The sequence below is a fragment of the Melospiza melodia genome, chromosome 2 (assembly GCF_035770615.1).
Source record: "Melospiza melodia melodia isolate bMelMel2 chromosome 2, bMelMel2.pri, whole genome shotgun sequence".
NCBI classification, from domain to species: Eukaryota; Metazoa; Chordata; class Aves; order Passeriformes; family Passerellidae; genus Melospiza; species Melospiza melodia.
The window spans coordinates 118,875,212-118,888,123 of NC_086195.1; the positions used below are offsets into that span (position 1 = coordinate 118,875,212).

Consider the following 12,912-nt stretch of genomic DNA (forward strand, 5'->3'; position numbering starts at 1 on the left):
TATCTCTTGACCCTTGGACATGGTGGGACTTGGTACTGTGAGGCTGAAGTTCTTTTCAGACAGGGATTTTCTTGCTTTGAAATCCAGGAAAAGGAACTGGGAATCAGCACAGGTGTTGCTTTTCCCTGCTTAGAAAGCTGTGTGTGCTCATCAAACACCAACATTTAGCAAAACAGCTTGCTGGTGTGTGTGATTCTCTCTCCTCAAGGGACAATGTCAGACCATGAATGTTGAATGTTCACTAATTAAGTTGTGTACAACCAGGAAAACATGTTCTTGTTCATACATTTTTACTTTAGTGCTTTAAGGATGGGTCATAAAAAGGTACCAAAGAGAAAAATATTACCTCAGAAGTAAGGCTTACATGTCTTCTGCCTGAGAAAAGCTGTCCTGGGGAATTTCATGAGGGTACAGAACTGAAAACACAACTTTGTAGGAATTTAGTATGAAAAAAAAATCTCAGTTTGTCCTCATGTAACTATAATGGTGAGTATGACTACAGCATTTTAGTCTGTTCTCATTTATGTAAACTCCTAACCAAACTTTTTTTTTTAAGTATGTCTTAGAAGTTTCTGATGTTCTCTGCCATAAAGGAATCTCTTAAAATATTAGCTGTTCTACCCAGTAATTTCATCTGTTAAAAACTCATGACTATTAAGGAAGCAGAGCTATCCAATTTTTTGTCTTGGGAATTTTAGTTTTTCTTAAATTAATTTTTTTGAGCTTAGGGGAAAAAACAATCTGGTTTTTCCAGTCCCTCATCATTATACATGAGAAACAGCTGTTGTCTTTTTGGAGCTTGTTTATTAACAAAGATAAAGAAGGGGAGAAAACCCCTGAGCCAGTTCCAGCTGTCGCCCTGCCGTTGCTGTTGTCAAAACTCCTCTGCTCTCTTCTGGGGGGTCAGAAATGTGAGGGGAAATGTGAATCACACTCTTGCAGCGTTTGCAGATGTGTCAAAGCTGGGCAGGAAGGAGCTGCTTCCTCTTTCATGTCTTGCTAGATACTGGAGTGCAAAGGCTGGGGAGCAGGGACATTGAACTTGGCCGTGGAAACGCCAGGCCAGTGGATACCTTTGGCAAAATGGCAAAGCGGAGCTGTCAGCGAGCAGCCTCAGAGCAAGAGGGCATGGACAGCTGTCTGTGCCCAGTGGCTTTTGTGTTCCTGCTTTGAGAAATGCTGAGCTTTGGGAAATCATGCTGAAGGATTTCACAAAATGTTTCTTCCTGTATCTCTTTTCACAACCCAGAGGGCTGCAGGAAGCTTTTGTTTCTTGCTTTCACCCCCGGCCTGTCAGTGAGGGTTTCCCAGACCTGTGCTATTAAATAGATGGCAGTGTAAGTCAGCTGGGATTTTGGGTTCTATTTTTAAATTATTTTCTGAGTATTAAAAACAAATCTACAGATAGTCTAATGTCCTATAGTCTGAATATAGCTGGTGCTGAAGGGATCAGCTGCACTCCTGTGCAGCTGTAAATATTGAGGTCAAAAGCCTCAATTCTCAATTCTGCAGGTATGCTTTCAGAATTGGGATGTACAGGACACATCTTCAGAATATGCACTTGCAGTGCTGAGGAAGTACAAGTCATGAGCTTGGATTTTGTGAATACCTGGCTCTGTTCAACAGCAGGGACACAAGTCATTGGTGGACCATGTTTTAGGAGGAGAAGGAAGATGTGTGGACTGGGGAGAGGCAGATGATACTTACCTTGCACACAGTGACACCTCCCCTTTACACAGATGGTTGCACTAGTTTTTGGTGTAGAATGTCTGGCCATTCTTCACTATGGGTTTTAGAACAATTTTTGTAGTGCTTTCTTGGAGCCAATGCTTTGTGGCCATTTGCCTGTCTGGTGGCAATGGGCTGTGGTCCATTGATCCCACCCCCAGCACATCCCAGAGCAGCTGCACACTGGGCATTTCTACTTTGACAGGGAGGCTAAGAGGAAGAGGAGTGTCAAGTTGGAAGGAGTCTGTCAGTTAATCTGTTTTCTTTTTTTAGCTAAAACTTGATTTATAGATACTCAGACTCATCTATAAAGTGCTTATAGATGTAGACTCATCTGTAGATGTTCTGACTGCTTGGCAACTCATTTTCCTCTAGGGTAAAACTGTTCAGTCTGACCTCCCCACAGGATTTTTGCCCAGCCATGGAAGTTTTTTGGCATGTGTTGATTTATTGAAGGAAGGACATCATGTTCTTTATTTGAGAATAAGTGTAGTTCTTGTGTTGGAGCTTGATCTGGATGTAGGCAGGTGTTGGGCAAACATCCTGGCACAAGTTTGCCACCCAGCACTCCTGTCAGTCCAGTCCTTCATCCCTTTTTTGGCAAGGATCACAAATTGCACAATATGAGCACTGGTTTATTTATTTATTTTTTTTAACAAACACTGATAGGCCCAGGCTGGGAGCAAGGTTTGGGCTGGCCATTCAAGAAGAAACAGACCTATGAATCTTTCTGTTTGTGGTTGTTTATAAAGTTGTTGGCAATTTTTCTCCATATGTGGTACATTAGCTTGGCAGCAATGGCTTGGTATACAGGGGTGGTCTCTGGAGATGGACAGGTAGTTGCTTAATTCCAACTCCTGATTGCTTTCTCTCCTTGGGTTTAGGTTTTGGTTCTGTGTTTTTTGTCAGCTGAGCCCTTCCTTGGAGACAAAGCTGCTGTTTCTGTGGATCTTTCTGCAGGAATCTATAATTAGGCAAGAGAAGGTGAGGAGATTTTCTGCCAGGCCAATAAAAGTGCAGTGAGTGGTGGGATCACCAGCCCATACCAACTGTCTTGAAGTGAGTTTTTGTCAAAGCTGCATTGGGATCTGCTTGTACCCTCCTTATATGTGGGCATGTAACAAGTCCATGGGATGTCACATGCCAGGCAGGGTCCTGCTCCTCTGGGATGTGGTGCTCAGTGTTCCTTTCCTCCTGGTTAGAGCAGAGGTCAGTGCTCAGCTGCTCCTTGCACCAGGTGTATGGTTTTTCTCTAGTAAATGGGGGGAAATAACATGCAAATAAATGAGACATCCTGATTAGAGATATTACCTTAAAAATCAAATTTTTCTTCACTCCTCTGAGGAGAATGAGTAGATCATTATACAAAAGTGGATGACTGAGTTGTTCCACCGCACGTTTTCTTTGTAAATTTTCACAACATCAGAATGGGTAAGGTTGAAAAGGACTACAGTGTCTCACCTGGTCCAGCCTCCCTGCTGAAGCAGTCATCCTGCAGCACATGGCACAGGATTGCAGCCAGGCAGTTCTTGAAAAGTTCCAGTGAAGGAGACACTACAGGTTCTCTGGGCAGCCTGTTCCTGTGCTTGGTCACAGATGGCCCAGATTTCTTCCCATTGCCCTTCTTGGTTCAGAACCCCAGGCAGCAGCAGCAGTCAAAGGTTTATGGAAATTGCCATGGCCCTGAGGGGTCTCTCATCAGCTACCAAAGCAGATCTGGCTGTCCTAGGACATGAAACACTGGAAGCTGCTGGCACCTTTTGACAGCCTGGTCTCCTGAGCATGATTTGGTTGTAGAAGCTGTAGTGCATGAAGTTTTGAAAGTACATTGGCTCAAAACTGAGCTTTAGAATCATCATAATTTCCTCTATTTTTGATTTATTTCTGGTGTCCAGCAGTGAGGGAGGAGAAACATTTCTTGAGTCCTAAAAGTGAGGATAGGGATGTTAGTGTGAAAAGTTTAAATAAAATTTGTATTTGAAAGTCAACTGGGTTTCTGTTTGACTGTTTCCCTTCTGTTTTGGTTGAAGGGAAACTTCCCGTTTCCCACAATATAAATACTTGCCTGCCCTTCATGTTACTCATTTATTTACCATGTATATAGTAACACATTTAAAGTTATATCTAGGTGTACACATCTACATATCTACATTTATGTATGTATTTTCTAACCAGGTGCAAAATGACTGCTCAAGTAACTCTGGAGGATGCCTTGTCCAATGTGGATCTCTTGGAAGAGTTACCATTGCCAGATCAGCAACCGTGTATTGAGCCGCCACCATCATCTCTTCTCTACCAGGTATTTTCTCATTAGAGGAAAAGATTTTTCCATTTCCCAGTGCTGTTAAGAAAGAGAATGTTTTGCCCAAAACCGAATTGCGTTTATATTGGCAATATATATAAAAATTATTTTCATAGAACCATAGAATGGTTTGGGTTGGAAGGAACTTTAAAGATTACCTAGTCCAGCTCCTCTGTCATGGGCAGGATCACCTTCCACTAGAGCAGGTTGTTCAAAGCCCCATCCAGCCTGGCCTTGAAGACTTCCAGGGATGAGTCAGCCACAATTTCTCTGAGCAACCTGTTCCAGTGCCTCACCACCCTCAGAGTCAATCAGTTCTTGCCAATACCTAATCTAAACTACTCTTAGTTTGAATCCCTTCCCATTTGTCCTGTCACTACATGCCCCTGTGCAAAGTTCCTCTCCAGCTCTCTTGCAGGACCCCTTTAGGTCCTGGATGTTGCCATAAACTCTTCCAGAACCTTCTCTTTTCTAGGCTGGAAAATGCCAGGTCCTCAGTTTTCCTTCATAGGGGACATGCTGCTACAGAAGACTTAATTCCATGTTTCCCTTTCTCTGCAGCCAAACTTCAACACTAATTTTGAAGACAGGAATGCATTTGTCACTGGTATTGCCAGATACATTGAGCAAGCCACAGTCCATTCTAGCATGGTAAGTAGATGTTCCAATACACACTTTTGTATTGGATAGAACAGGAGGAGAGGAATGTGTTTTCTTGCAGTTCATTACAAGAATTATGGTCACAGATAACAGGTTACCTACTTCCTACCTCCAGGGGGAGGTAAGATGCAAAAGTGTCTGGCTTTTCTTTTTTTCAAACACACTTCTTAAAATTTTTTTTAATTGCCTTTCTTCTTGAGCAACTAATGTTGTTCAAAGGTTCCCTTCTTTCATGGCATTCTTGGAAAATTAGGAATAATATGTCTTACAATTCTAGAGCCAGTTCACAAACATTGGAATGGGCAGATAGCGCCTGGTAACATGCTACTTAAAATTATGTATGTTTACATCAATCTACTACTAAAATTATATGGTTACTCATTTACGTGTTTTGATTATTTGGATATTGTTGTACCTCTCCTTTGCCATGTAGAAAGTTGCTCTGCATGTGCTGACTCTTTCATCCTTGAACATTCCACCTGGGGTCCTTGAATTTAAAAAGAGGAATAAATCCCATCACCCTCCCCACCCCAAGATTAGCATTTCTATTTATCCTTATAGATCACAGAGTCATTAGTTTTGGGAAGAAAGAAATCAGTATAATTAACCAGTCTAATCTGGGGAGATAATTGATGATGTATCATTCAGTATGCAATGCATGTGTGTTTGTACATACACATTCTGATAAGAGAAGTAGGTTCATTTGGACAAGGACTTGGAATGACAGAAGACACATGGATATAATCCTTTTGTACTACAATTCCTAATTATATTGAGTGTCTTCCCTACAGAATGAAATGCTAGAAGAGGGCCAGGAATATGCAATCATGTTATACACGTGGAGAAGCTGCTCAAGAGCCATTCCCCAGGTAATGGATGAAAACTCTGCTGTGATGCAATGGTGAACTTCTGTCTTGTTTTGGGGTGGAATTACACAGAGAGATTTGTCAGTGAGATCCAAAGTGGAGTCTGCTTTGACTCCTGAATTGTTAAGCTGGCCATGCCATAGAACAGTGTCTTTTAGCACAGGTAGCATAGCATGTAAGGATTAACATTCAGGTTAAACATGTAAGTTTCTAGACACTTCTAGTCCAAGGCAGCCACTTTCTAAAGGTCAGAGCTACACAGTTCTTTCTTGATCTGCAAAACTCCTGCTGTGAATAGGGCACAAGCCAGCTTCAAGTGTCTGGGAGTGGCTGTACAGGAGTGGGGTGGGAAGAATATTAAGGGGTGTCAGAAAACTGAACACAATTATTACCATGAGTTGACTCCATCCCTTTTTACAGATTTTTAATGCAATTATTTTTATACTGAAATGCTAGGAAGGCTGATCCTGTGGTTTAAATATTTAGGGTGGAAGTCAGGTAATCTGTTTCAATTTACAGTTCTGGCCCTATTTTAGTGCATGATTTTGAGCAAGTGGCTTAATGTGGAAAGGTTACACCCTACACAACCTGCAGAGGTGTTTGACAACTAAATTACTTGCTGTAAGGTAGAAGGGAAATCTTAGATTGTTTTGGGTGTTTTTACACACAATTAAGTTTACAAGATTAGCATAAGATTACCAAACCTGGAAATTTTTGTCTTTAAGTTTTTATCTTTTGGATGATACAGCATTTTCTCAGGATCTTAGTTGCTGAGGCTTTATCAAAGAAAGTTCCAAGTATAACAACCTCTTTAATTATCCACAGGTCAAGTGCAACGAGCAGCCTAACAGAGTAGAAATTTATGAGAAAACTGTGGAAGTTCTGGAGCCAGAAGTCACAAAACTGATGAATTTTATGTATTTTCAGGTAAAAGGAATGGAAACAAAATTTGTCAGTAGGCTTGTAATTTTATATTCCTGCTTTGTATACTTCATATTGTGTGCTCAGGTACTGAACCTAGTCATTGTATCTTAGAAAAAACACACCAAATTCTCTTACAGAGGGGCAGAATTTTTAAAGCCTGTCTTAAAAATTTGAGTCAATCTCCATTAAGACTTTCAAAATAAAATCAAATGTAATTGTGTATAATCCCTATGCAGCACATGGGGACAGAGACCTGTCACTTCAGGAAGAAAGGAAATAGAAAAATAATGTGTTTCACATGTATAATAAAAACATCTCAGCACAGAAACCATTTGCTGTGGAGTGAGGGATCCACAAGTCTGGGCAGCAGAGCAGCAGGTGCAGCTTTGCTGTGGCAATTCATAATTGAGGCAAGCCAACCCAGCTGTTGTGACCTGCCAGCCACCCGAGCTGGAGAATAGCAGTCTGTCTTGCCTTCTCCTCCCTCCTGGCAGCTTGCCATCTATCTCAGTGCACTGAGGATGTTTCCAGGCATTATTCACAGATGGAGCAGCTAGAGCCTGTGGGGCCCGGAGCACACAGGAAGGAGGAGATTGTTGTACTCAGTAAGAACCCCGGTTGGGAAAGACAACAGGAAATGTTACATTTCATTCAATCTCCTTTCATTCAAGCAGATTAGAGCTTTAAAGTCAGAACAGATTCCTTTTTATGTTTGGAGTTGCTGTCTTTTTGGTATTTGTAATCTCTATCTGAAATGGCACTGGTGTGCAATTGGAAATAAGCCCTCAAATAAACGTGCTGGGATGACTTAACAGAGCTGGCATGTACAGTGTGCTGTGGATTTTTGTTTGGTTGTTTGAAGGGAGCATTCCTATAATTTGCCTTTTAATTCATATATATTTCCTCACCAAAGAGCATGAAATCCCTTTTTTTCTGAGGGATTTTAAATATCATAGAATCACAGAATAGTTTAAGTTGGAAAGGATATTAAAAACCCTGTAATCCAACACCCCTGCAGTGAAAAAGGAGTATTTTTGACTAGATCAGGTTGCTCAGAGCCCCATCTAACCTGACCATGAACACTTCTAGGGATGGGGCATGCACAGTTTTTCTGGGCAACCTGTTCCAGTGCCTCACCACCCTCATTGTAAAAAACTTCTTCCTTATATCCAATCTAAATTGACCCTTTTAGTTAAAAAACATTACTCCTTGCCTTGCCCTATTTTTTATTTGTACTTTTAATTACTTTTATCTGCAAAGAAGAACCTTGGCTCTTGTGTCAGGCAAGCTTGGTGGCAAAAATCACTGGTGACACTTGCAGCAGCCATCAGGTACACAGTGGAGGAGCTGAAAGGCCTGTACTCACACCTTGCTACTTTTCCATGCTTTAAACATTTTTCTGCTTCACTGGAGCTTTTCACTGGCCCAGCTCTAGGTACACGATGAAACTCTCTCCCTGGAAATGTCATGGCTTTTACTCCCTGTTTTTCTGTCTTTCCCCCCATTAGAGAAATGCCATTGAACGGTTTTGTGGGGAGGTGAGGCGATTGTGCCACGCGGAGAGAAGGAAGGACTTTGTGTCTGAAGCCTATCTGATCACACTGGGCAAATTCATCAACATGTTTGCAGTGCTGGATGAGCTGAAGAACATGAAGTGCAGCGTCAAGAACGACCACTCGGCCTACAAGAGGTGAGTGCAGGGGCAGCAGGACCCGGCCTTTGCTGCCAGCATTCAGCCTCCCACGAGATGGCAGCAGCTGCTTTTCTTCTCACAGCTTTTTCTTCAGAAATAGTCTCTTCACGTGTGGGACGAGCTACCTTGGAACTAGGGATGGCTTGGCTGCAGTTAGGCAGTTGAATACATCTGTTTTCTGTGTGCTCTTCTTCCAGCAGCAATAGGTTTTTCTGCCTTTAATGCCAAGCTGTCAAATACTTCTGTCCTGGTGTATGCGAAATGCCATGCATATACTTTGTTCAGTAAAGCTTCTGTTTTTAAATTTGAGAGAAAGCTGGCTTTCTGGTAACTTGTGCTACTCCTGTTCTAATAAATTCTACTCTTGGCATCCACTTCTGACATTTTTAGCTGACAATTGTTGTACTTGTTCTTAAGATGTTTTGTCTTTGCTGTTCAAAGTCATTGTGATTGCAGGTATAGCAGGGAAGGGAAGGGGTGAGATACCTGTGGCCAAATTTTGTGCATGAGCTACCAGATGGCATCAGGTATCTTCTCTTGAACACAGTGGCCAGAACAGCAGGGAAAGTCAGCTTTATGTGAGCTCTAGCATCTGTAGTCTTTCATGCAGAAAGCTATTCAGTCAATGACCAGCCAAATTCACCTGTGTTGTTTCTGCTTACGTGAGATTTAGTTTCTACCTCCACCTGTTGTAGTTGTTTATTGGAATATTATCCCAACCTCTTAAGCTTACTTGGTTTGCCTTTCTTTTTCTTTGGAGATGTGTTTCTGAAGGCCAAAAGCTTGTTTTCTGGAAGACTGACTTTTCCTGGGGTGTTGAGTGGCTTGGACGTATAGAGCCACAGCTGCACTCAGTTGAAGGATATAGCCAATGATTTTTCATTTGTTTTTTCATTTCATTTTTTATTGGACCATCTAAGTAGGGGTGTAGTGGAATTTCAGATAGTAAAGCAGTTTATTTTGGATAAATTAGGTCCATATCTGTCTTCTAGTGAATTTTTCACCTTTTTCTTTTTTGAGGTGATAGATTTACTTACAAACAGTCCTGGCCAAAGAAAAAAACAAGTTTTTATTTTGTTTTTAAAGAGCTGCTCAGTTCCTGCGGAAAATGGCAGATCCTCAGTCCATTCAAGAATCTCAGAACCTTTCCATGTTCCTTGCCAACCACAACAAGATAACACAAGTAAGCTTGGATTGTCTTCTTGCAAGTTACCTAATGCTTTGCAAAAGTATTAAAATAAAGCTCTTCCAGTTTGGTAGTAACTTTTTTCCCAGTCAGTGTAACTAGTTAACTAATATCCTTTTTTTTCCCCTCCAGTCTTTGCAGCAGCAGTTGGAGGTGATTGTTGGCTATGAAGAACTGCTTGCAGATATTGTGAATTTGTGTGTGGACTACTATGAAAACAAAATGTACCTAACACCCAGTGAGAAACATATGCTTCTGAAAGTAGGTTTCTTTTGGGTACAAAATTAAAAAAAGAATGTTGAGGAGGGAACAGGTGTTTGAATTCCAGATTGTTTCCGGTTGTTTTTTTAAAAGGAACCAGATTAAGCAAATAATTCGCATTACTGCTTTTCCCCATTATTGTCTTTTTGTTGTATTACATGCTAAAATTATTTTAAAGCTTTTAATCCATTTTTGTTTTTCATAAACTGAAGTTGACCCATTTGAACTGCATCCAATTCTATGGAGTTGTGTTTGTATAAAGTATGACAGCAGAAGGGAACTACTGCACTTTATTTTAGATATGTGGCAAGATTGTTTAAAAAGTTTTTGGAAGTGAGGCTGTGTATGAAATATTTCAAGGAACAAGTGTCTTGAAATTAGGATTAATTAGTCAGTTTAGTTAGCTGGACTATGCACCTGAAATAAGAGAGTGCTGGGCAATGTGAAATGTGGCTGATTTTCATCAGCTGCATTTCTTGCAGTCGAAGAAAAGATACAGAGTAAGAGCTAAAAATATGCCTCCTGACAAATATTTTGAGGCACTTCAGTGTTTAACTTTTGAAGAGCTCTGTTTATTAGGAGTAAACAAAGTCTTGAAACCACACACAAGTCTTCTGAACTCTAGAGCATTTGCACTCTATCTACAAGGGTGCCCAGCGTGACTTTTGTATTTGGGCCTTTTGCTCACTAGAGATGCTTAGAACACAGTAAGTTCCTCTGCTTGGCTCCTGTAAATGCTAAGGAGAATCCAAGAATATACTGAGCTGGGAGAGACCCACAAGGATCATTGAGTCCAACTCCTGGCCCTGCACAGCACCATCCCCAGGGGTCACACCTTGTGCCTGAGAGTGTTGTCCAAATGCCGCTTGAGCTGTCAGGCTGCTGCTGTGGCCACTGCTCTGGGGTGTGTTCCATTGCCCAACCATCCTTTGGGTGAAGAACCTTTTCCTGATAAATTCCTAATCTTAATTAAATGCTTGGACAAAATCTTATTAGATTTTTTTGGATGCTTCTGAGCTCCTGGGTGTATAATTCAGAGAGGCACTGAAAGCCAGAAAAGCAATCACTCAGAGCTGTTAGATCTAAACTTCTGTTACCAAATCAGTTTGCATGTACAGAATTTTAATAAATTGGAAGTGGAAAGAAAAGCTGTAAAAATAGCCAGACTCTCATTTCAGTGAGATTTTTTTCTTTTTATTCTAAATCTTTATACAAACAAGCAACGTCTTTTAGGGGTAGCTGATCAGGCTAATGCAGTAAAAAAGGAATAGTACAGAAATGTAGGTATTTAAAATATATTCTGTTTGAAGGAGGTTGGATGTTTCAGGATTGGTTTTAAAATGTTACTTCTTTAATTATATGAAGAACAGACTTACAAGTTGTTACTTCTGAGGTCCTTTTGTGGAAGGCTTAATTTTTTTCCTTTTTCAGGTGATGGGCTTTGGATTATACCTGATGGATGGAAGTGTCAGTAACATCTATAAGTTGGATGCAAAGAAAAGGATAAATTTAGCCAAGATAGACAAGTACTTTAAGGTTGGTTAAGATGTGATTTTAAAGGTAGTTTCTCTCACATTTTAAATATATTTAAATAAAAAAAAAAAAAAAAGATCATTTTGGGTTACAAGATGGGTAAATAATTGTTTGCTTTCACTATGATTTGTGTTACTAATTTATCCAATCTGGTTTGTTCCCTGTGTACAGCAGTTGCAGGTTGTCCCACTGTTTGGTGACATGCAGATTGAACTTGCAAGATACATTAAGACCAGTGCCCATTATGAGGAAAATAAATCCAGGTAGGAAGGAGAAAGAAACAGAGTGGAGCATCTGGGATGGGGAAGATCTGACCCTTGGAGTATATTTTCATACTCACTTGTTAGTCCATGGGTCTGTGGTAATTAATAGAATTTTCACTTTGTCATCTTTTTTGTGTGGGTATTTTACTATTAATGTAATTCGTGTAATGGGTACAACTAAAGAAACAGAGGGTTTAAAAACCTTTCTGTGCTGCTGAGGTCATTCTTGTATCTGTGATGTTTATCACCTGGGTTGGAAGAAATTCATTTTATCTTACTCTAATTTAGTTTTTATTTTTCCCTTTAAATATGAAAACTTTCATTAAAAGAAATGAAGGATTTTACTAAGCAAGGTGAGCAGTAGTAGTGCATGGGTGAATAGGCATGTGTACATTGTACATGGAGCAGCAACTTAGCTTGTCTCCCCCTATTTTTATTTTTTTTTTTTTTTGGCTAGGTGTGCAGCACAGCAAAATGGTTGGAAAATACAGCCAGTGATTGCATTAATGGATCCATGGTTTTTGGTTATTGCTTTGTTTTAGTGAACCTTTCTGTGCTCCTCCAAGACCTTGCCTCTATGCAGTTACATGAATTTAGAATGCTGTGCTTTGCATTTTAATTCCTGCAGAAAAAACCCCACATAACTTGCATGTAATTGCTAAGAGAAAATCAATGGCAATGGGCCTACTGAGCTACTAAAAATATGAGGCTACTTAACATGACGTTCTTGGTAGCATGTTTTTGTGTGCCTCTTCATAACATGTTAGTAGTCTTGATAATGTCTTTTTTATAGCTGAGAGCATACTATACAGTCTTCAGAGTTCAACAAAACTAAACAAAAAACTATCTACAGGTGGCTAGAGTATCTTACAGCCTATAAGAGACTGCACTTCTGCCCTAGCTTTTAATCCTTTTTGGTCTTGCTCCTAAGTGCCCTTGAAGAGAGGTGCTGGTTTGTATTTCATAGCAGCAGCCTTTAAAAAACAAAAAGAAATATTCCAAAAGAGAAAACAAAAACTGAGCAGTCTTTTCTTAAGACTTGGAAGAAGTGCTATTTGAACTCAGAAGGGCAGTTCATGGCTTTTGCAGGGGTAGAGGTAAAGATGTGAAGAGAGAAAAAGCCTCAAACAACAGAGAAGGAAAATGGGTAAAAAAAAAAAAGTAATGCATTGTGGATCTTTGTTTGCAGTACCAGTTGTGCTGTTTATTGTTAAAACTGATTTAAGTGGGGGATTTTTTGTCTTCTGAACCAGATGGACATGCACATCTTCCAGCAGCAGTCCCCAGTACAATATATGTGAGCAGATGATCCAAATCAGAGAAGATCACATGCGTTTCATATCTGAACTGGCTCGTTACAGCAACAGTGAGGTAAGTGGGGCTAGAGCTACGTGTGCAAATTGCACATCACTCATTAACAGTTGTTATTAAGTATTTGAAAAGCAGGTAAATCTCTGGCTAGCTAAATTATAAAGCTTGGCCGCCTGAGTCAAGAA

At 40.4% G+C, this 12,912-nt stretch overlaps 1 protein-coding gene across 3 annotated transcripts in view; it reads left to right on the top strand.

Annotated features, from left to right (window-relative positions):
• Window positions 1–12,912, top strand: part of CYFIP1 (cytoplasmic FMR1 interacting protein 1) — a 105,050-nt gene that overhangs the window by 43,499 nt on the left and 48,639 nt on the right. For 2 of the 3 annotated variants that reach the window (XM_063149719.1, XM_063149718.1), the window contains 10 exons: window positions 3,904–4,027; window positions 4,592–4,681; window positions 5,482–5,559; window positions 6,382–6,483; window positions 7,989–8,170; window positions 9,260–9,356; window positions 9,492–9,620; window positions 11,052–11,156; window positions 11,325–11,416; window positions 12,670–12,787. In XM_063149719.1, coding sequence (XP_063005789.1) covers window positions 3,911–4,027; window positions 4,592–4,681; window positions 5,482–5,559; window positions 6,382–6,483; window positions 7,989–8,170; window positions 9,260–9,356; window positions 9,492–9,620; window positions 11,052–11,156; window positions 11,325–11,416; window positions 12,670–12,787 — 1,110 coding nt within the window. In that variant the 5' untranslated portion in view covers window positions 3,904–3,910. Of the gene's footprint in view, window positions 1–3,902; window positions 4,028–4,591; window positions 4,682–5,481; window positions 5,560–6,381; window positions 6,484–7,988; window positions 8,171–9,259; window positions 9,357–9,491; window positions 9,621–11,051; window positions 11,157–11,324; window positions 11,417–12,669; window positions 12,788–12,912 lie in introns of those variants that run through there. The other variant, XM_063149717.1, reaches the window with a different exon arrangement.